At 61.4% G+C, this 6,275-nt stretch overlaps 1 protein-coding gene across 1 annotated transcript in view; it reads left to right on the plus strand.

Moving 5' to 3' along the window:
- Positions 1 to 1,820: 1,820 nt before the first annotated feature.
- The window catches only part of MYO1F (myosin IF), a 35,860-nt gene continuing 31,405 nt past the window's right edge, over positions 1,821 to 6,275 (plus strand). Inside the window, exon 1 of the mRNA XM_056113059.1 lies at positions 1,821 to 1,869. Coding sequence (XP_055969034.1) covers positions 1,867 to 1,869 — 3 coding nt within the window. The 5' untranslated portion in view covers positions 1,821 to 1,866. The remainder of the gene's footprint in view (positions 1,870 to 6,275) is intronic.

Consider the following 6,275-nt stretch of genomic DNA (forward strand, 5'->3'; position numbering starts at 1 on the left):
GAGCCGGAAGTGATTTATTGGGGCCCTCCTGCAGACTTCTGGCTTCAGGGCACCTCCTGCACCCCCCACCTGCCCCCCAAGTTCACGGTGAAGCCCCCCAGTGCTTGGAATCTGTACTGTGAAGAGAAGGGGTCGGGGGGGGGGGCTCCCTAACCCCCAGCGCTGCTGGGATGTGCAGGGGGGGAGGGGGTTTGCACCGCTAACACCCTCCCTCCGAGGACGCCCCTCAGCTACAGGGGGGTGCAGCAGAGCTGCAGAGACCTCCCCCAGCTTGGGTTCTGCCCGGCCCCCTGGGGACCCCAACTTCCAGATGGTGCTATAGGCCCTGCCGTGAGGCTCAGACCATGACCAGGAAGCCCGACATCAATAAAATTCTGTCTCTTGTAGATTCCTGCCTATGGGGGGGGGGGGGGGTCAGGGTGGGATACGGCAAGCCACGCCCCCTCCCAATCCCTGAGGATGGATGGGGGTCCCGCCTCCTCCAACAGCCCAAAGACGGGCATTTTGGCTTTTTTTTTTTTTTTTTTTTTTTTTTTGCTTTTTGGGTCACACCCAGCGATGCACAGGAGTTCCTTCTGGTTCATGCACTCAGGAATTACTCCTGGCGGTGTTCAGGGGACCCTGTGGGATGCTGGGAATCGAACCCAGGTCGGCCGCGTGCAAGGCAAACGCCCTACCCACTGTGCTATTGCTCCAGCCCCAAGACGGGTATTTTGGGTTTTCTTTTTTTTTTTTCTGACACACGCTAAAGTCTAGAGATTCTAGGGCAAAAATAAAGCAGCTTGTGATTGAAGAGCTAGCACAGCAGAAAGGGTGCTGGCCTGGGTTCGATCCTCGGCATTCCAAAGGGTCCCCCCAGCACCCCCAGGAGTGATCCCTGAGTGCAGCAGAGCCAGGAGTCAGCGCTGAGCACCGCTTTGGACCCCAGAAAAGCAAACAAAATACATATGTATTTATACGGCCAATCTCTTGGAAAATCCTTGGTCTTTCCAAGACTCCAGGTCTTGGGGCTTTTGTTGATCTGTTTCCTCTGCCAGAGGGACCCTCCAGGTCCCCTTCACCCTGTGTCTCACCACAAATACCACCTCCTCCCTGGAGCCCCCCTGACGCTTCCATGGTAGTGGTGGGTGGGTGTTGCCGAGCTGAGCCCCGTTATAGCAAGATGCCCAAAGTCCCATCTTGGGCGATGCCCACCCCTGCCAAGATCGGAGCCTGCACCCCCACCTCACGAATCCTCCGACGTGTGTCTGGCCCTGCTGGCAGGAGCGAAGGGGGCTGAGTCGGGGTCTGCACCTGGGTCCTGGTACCCTCTGCTCCCCCCCACGAGGCCCCTCTCCACCCTGCGCGCGGGCGCACCCCACCCGACGCACGAGCCTCCCTGCGTCCACATGCACGCGCGCGCGGCCCCTCTTGCACCCACGTGCACGCGCGTGCTGGCCTCCAGGCTGGGTGAGCTCACGCTTGGTCCTCTGCAGAGACCCCAGCAGCCCGAATGACTCCCGAGGTCACCCCGGAAAAGGTCATCAGTGCCCTGCTCACCACCAGGCTTTGGACAAGAGCTGCCCCGCTGTCCCTTCCTTCAGCCTCTGAGCCACCAGTGGGGCCACCGCAGCCACTGCTCTTGGGGTGCTGTCCCCGCCCCCCCCGGGGGCCCACGGCGTCCCTCCCCTGTGGCCGCAACCCTCCCGACAGAGGAAGTGGGGGTGAGGGGCTGTCTAAGAGGAACTAGGGCTGAGAGTCCAGCGTAAGGAAGGGAGCAGGGCCATGCCCCAGCCGCCCCCGGGGGGCCCCTGAGTCTGCAGCCCCCTTGCCAAGACCCCTCCAGACGCGTCCCCCAGAAGGCGCCCCCACCCGAGGCCACCCACCATGGTAAGTCCTGAAGCCGGTGGGTTCCAAAGGGTCGGGAGTGGGTGGGCGACACTCGCCAGGTTGAAGTCCCCCGAGGGCCAGCCTCAAAAGCGGGGTGATGGGAAGGGGCAATGAGGAGACGGGGGATTGGGGGGGACCAGATGTGGCAGGTAACAGATACCCCTGGGGCTCCCCCCACCCAGGTCCAGGCTCCGTATGATGATGGGTGGGCGGGTGCTGCAGATGGAAGAGGGGGCCCGAGGGGTGCTGGTCCTTGGGGTGGGGGTGGGGGGCTGGGAGGGACCTCCTCTTCCTGGGAACTCGGGCACCAGCCCAGCCCGGTGGCCCCTTAGCCTTTGTTAACTTGAGAAAGTCACTTCCCCTCTCTGCTTCTGTTCCCTCATCTGCAGAATAGGACTGTGGCAACTTGTCCCCTGCCTCGGTGGGGGGCGGGGGGGGACACCTCTGAGTGGGAATCAAAAAAGGGTTTGTGCATTTGGGGGTCACAGCGGGGAGAGGGGGTGTGCCCGCCTCCACACACACACACACACACACACACACACATACACACGCCATCCGCGGCCACAATCTGGCAGGGCTGGTCACACACTCACACACACACACACACACACACACACACACACACTCTGCCACAATCGTGCCAGGAGCTAGTCACATACACCTGAGCCGCTGGCGGAGGGCATCAGGGATTTAGTCGTCGACGGAGAGAGGGGGCATCCCCCTCCCGACGCCCCCCCACACACACACACACCGACCTTGCGCCCTGTCCTGGCCGCCTGCAGGGAGGGGGTGGGCAGGCTGAGCGGCGATGCCTGGGTGGACCAGGCTGGGTGGCATCGTGAGTCAGGAAACGGAGCTGGACGCCCACAGCTGCCGCAGCCACTTTGCTTTCGTCTTTGGTCATTCTGCTCAAGGCGGGGGGGGGGGGGGGAAGGGGAGGGGGGGCGCTGCGGGGGGGGGCGGCAGAATCTCCCATTGTTGGCCGAGTTGTGGTGGCGGTTGGGAGGTGAAGGGAGGTCAGCCGAGAAGGTCCTGTGGAGGAGGCCGCTCTGGGCAACTCGTGGTGGGGTGCGTTGGGGTCCATCTGACCACCCGCCCTGCCCACACCGGCCCAGGTTCCGTGGCCAACGCCGCACAGTGTCCCCTGAACCCCGCCACGCTCAGAAGGGAAAGAGCCCCCCACCCCCACAAGCGACCAGACAGCGGGATGGGCGTATGTACTGAACCCGGGTTTGATCCGCAGCACCCCATGGGGTCCCCAGGGCACCTGGAGGAAGTCCTGGGCATGACACCTGGGGGGCTGGAGTGATAGTACAGGCGGGAAAGGCACTTTCCTGCTACAGGGCTGACCCGGGTTCAATTCCCGGAACCCAAGAGGGTCACCTGAGCCCCGCCAGGAGTCAGCCCTGAGCACAAACCCAGGAGTCAGCCCTGAGCACAAACCCAGGAGTCAACCCTGAACACAAACCCAGGAGTCAGCCCTGAGCACAAACCCAGGAGTCAACCCTGAACACAAACCCAGGAGTCAGCCCTGAGCACAAACCCAGGAGTCAACCCTGAACACAAACCCAGGAGTCAGCCCTGAGCACAAACCCAGGAGTCAACCCTGAGCACAAACCCAGGAGTCAGCCCTGAGCACAAACCCAGGAGTCAACCCTGAGCACAAACCCAGGAGTCAACCCTGAGCACAAACCCAGGAGTCAGCCCTGAGCACGGCCGGGTGTGGCCCCACGCACAGACATGGAAAAAGAAGAAGAGAACTGGCCTTCGGTGTGATGGGGATGACTCAGTGGGCCTGAGTGAGGCTGCCTAGAGTCACTTCGGAGCACTACCCGGCCGTGGTTCCCACAAAACAAAAAGAAAGAAAAACAGTCCCTGGCTTACAGCCCAGGGACTGTTTCAAGCCCTTCCAGGGAGCCGGGCCAGGGCTGGAGTGACAGCACAGCGGGGAGGGCGCTTATCTTCCTCACAGGACTAACCCGGGTTCCATCCCCGGCATCCCAGAGGGTCCCTGAGCACAGAGCCAGGAATCAGCCCTGAGCACTGTTGGGCGTGGCTAAAAAGAAAAAAATTTAAAAAAAACGATCCCGGTCAGGCTCCAAGCTCAGAGGAGCTGAAAGATCACACAGGAAATGACGGTGACCCGAGAACAGGGTAGCCCCTTGGGGAGGAAACGCAGGAACCGCTGTGTCAGTGGTGGGGTTTGGGCGGCGGGGCGGGGCGAAACTCCCCACACAGGACCCCGGAGGAAGGAAAAGGGGGACCCCTCCCCAACAAAGGCACCCGGCTTAGCTTTTCCTGGGGAGCTGATGGTGGTCCCCCGAGCATCGCCAGGAGGAAGTCCTGCGTATCCTCAGATGTGGCCCCCAAAACGAGAAGGAAACCCAATGGGGCAGAGTAATAGCACAACGGGGAGGGTGCTGGCTTTACATGTGGCCGATCTGGGTTCGATCCCCGGCATCCCATAGGATCCCCTGAGCACCGCCTGGAGTGCTTGCGGAGCGCAGAGGCAGGAGGAACCCCTGGGCATCCAATTTTATTTGTTCGTCGGGGGGTGGGGGGGCCACACCTGGCGGTACTCAGGGCTGACCCCTGGCTCTGTGCTCAGGACTGCCCCCTGGTGGCACTGGAGGATGCTATGCGGGGCTGGGAATCGAACCCAGGTCAGCTGCACGAAAATGAGTCATTCCCCACTGCTCTATCTCCCTGGGCCCTGTTAGGCTGATTCACTGGAAGTCGGGAGCAGGGGGTGAGGGGACGGGTGCTCAGGACACCCAGGGGGCCTCCCTGTGATTCTCAGTTGGGTCAGTGGTGACAGAGAGATTCAGGACCCAAGAATGTGGTGCCTGACGTTACCTGACCCTCCCCCAGTGGTGATTGGGACAGCCAAGACTGCACCCTAGGGTGCTTGGTATACCAGGCGGTGTTGGAGAATCAAACCGGATAGGCTGCAGGCAAGGGCTGTACCTACACCCACACACACACACACACACACACACACACACACCCTCTCGCCCCCTAGGGCGCTGTGACAGGGCTCTGGAGGGGCTGGAGCGGGTGATCAGGGTGTTTGTCCTCCAGGCAGCTGACCCAGGTTTGATCCTGTGGGGCACCCACCCCCAGCACCAAAAGTTATCCCTGAGCACAGAGCCAGGGATCTTTTTTTTTTTTGCTTTTTTGGGTCACACCTGGCAATGCATAGGGGTTACTCCTGGCTCATGCACTCAGGAGTTACTCCTGGCGGTGCTCAGGGGACCCTATGGGATGCTGGGAATCGAACCCGGGTCGGCCGCGTGCAAGGCAAATGCCCTCCCCGCTGTGCTATCGCTCCAGCCCTGCCGGCAGGGATCATTTCTGAAGGCAGAGGCAGAAATCATCCCTGAGCATCGCTGGGTGTGGCCAAGAAAGGAAGGAAAAAAGGAAAGAAAGGAGGGAAGGAGGGAAGGAGGGAGGAAGGGAGAAGGAAAGAAGGGGGTGTCGTTCAGAGCTGGGGGGTGGCTGGGGTTCGGGGTGCTGATGGGCGGCTGGCGGTACTGGTGATGGAAGCCACCCAATGCGGGGAGAGAATATAAAGAAACTCGGGTGAGAAGCACTCGGGGGTCACTCCTGGCGGGGCTTGGGGTAGGATGCTGGGGATCGAACTCAGGTTGGCTGCATGCAAGGCCAGCAGCTTCCCTGCAGTTCCGTCATCCGGGCCCCACGGATCAAGTATTTTGGGTGGGTGGGGGGGGCATGGGTTATGTCGCACTTCCACACGAGGGTCCGAGATCTGTGCTCTCGAAGCCCTGGCTGGGATGGGGATCACCCAGGCCACCCCAGTGTGCTAGGTGATGTTCGAGGGATCCACATGGTGCCTCCTGGGATGGCTCTGCATGCAAGGCCTGTGCCCTACTTCCTGCCGTGTGTACAGCACACACACACACACACACACACACACACACACACACACACACACAGGCCTTCCAGTCCCCTAGCTCCATGACTGAAGTTTGCTTCATGTGGCAAAGCCCTCCTCCAGGAAGCCCTCCCTGACCACTCCGCCTCTGGGTATCTTCCGGTGTGAGCCACAGTCTCTCTCCGTTGACTTGCCGTGTGGGGTGCACTGAGCTCCCCCAGAATAGATCGTAGGCCTGGGGGGGAGGGGCTGGTCCACGCGTAAGTGCAAAGATGGGGAGGAGGGGGACGGACTTGGGAGATTCGTTCCTGCTAGAGCTCCAAAGCCCAAACGCTCCTTTCTTTGGCACCAGGGAACACCCCCCCCCCCCCCGCCCCGCTCTCTCCCTAGGCTGACTGCCTGGGGTGGTGGGGCGCATCTCTTTCTGGAGGACGAACTCAGATGCTCCTGCGGGCCCCTGGCCGCTTGTCACAACAGCCCTGCAAGATTGAGACATACTTGGCCTGTGGTC

This window comes from Sorex fumeus, unplaced genomic scaffold (genome assembly GCF_029834395.1).
Source record: "Sorex fumeus unplaced genomic scaffold, SorFum_2.1 ptg000019l, whole genome shotgun sequence".
NCBI lineage: Eukaryota > Metazoa > Chordata > Mammalia > Eulipotyphla > Soricidae > Sorex > Sorex fumeus.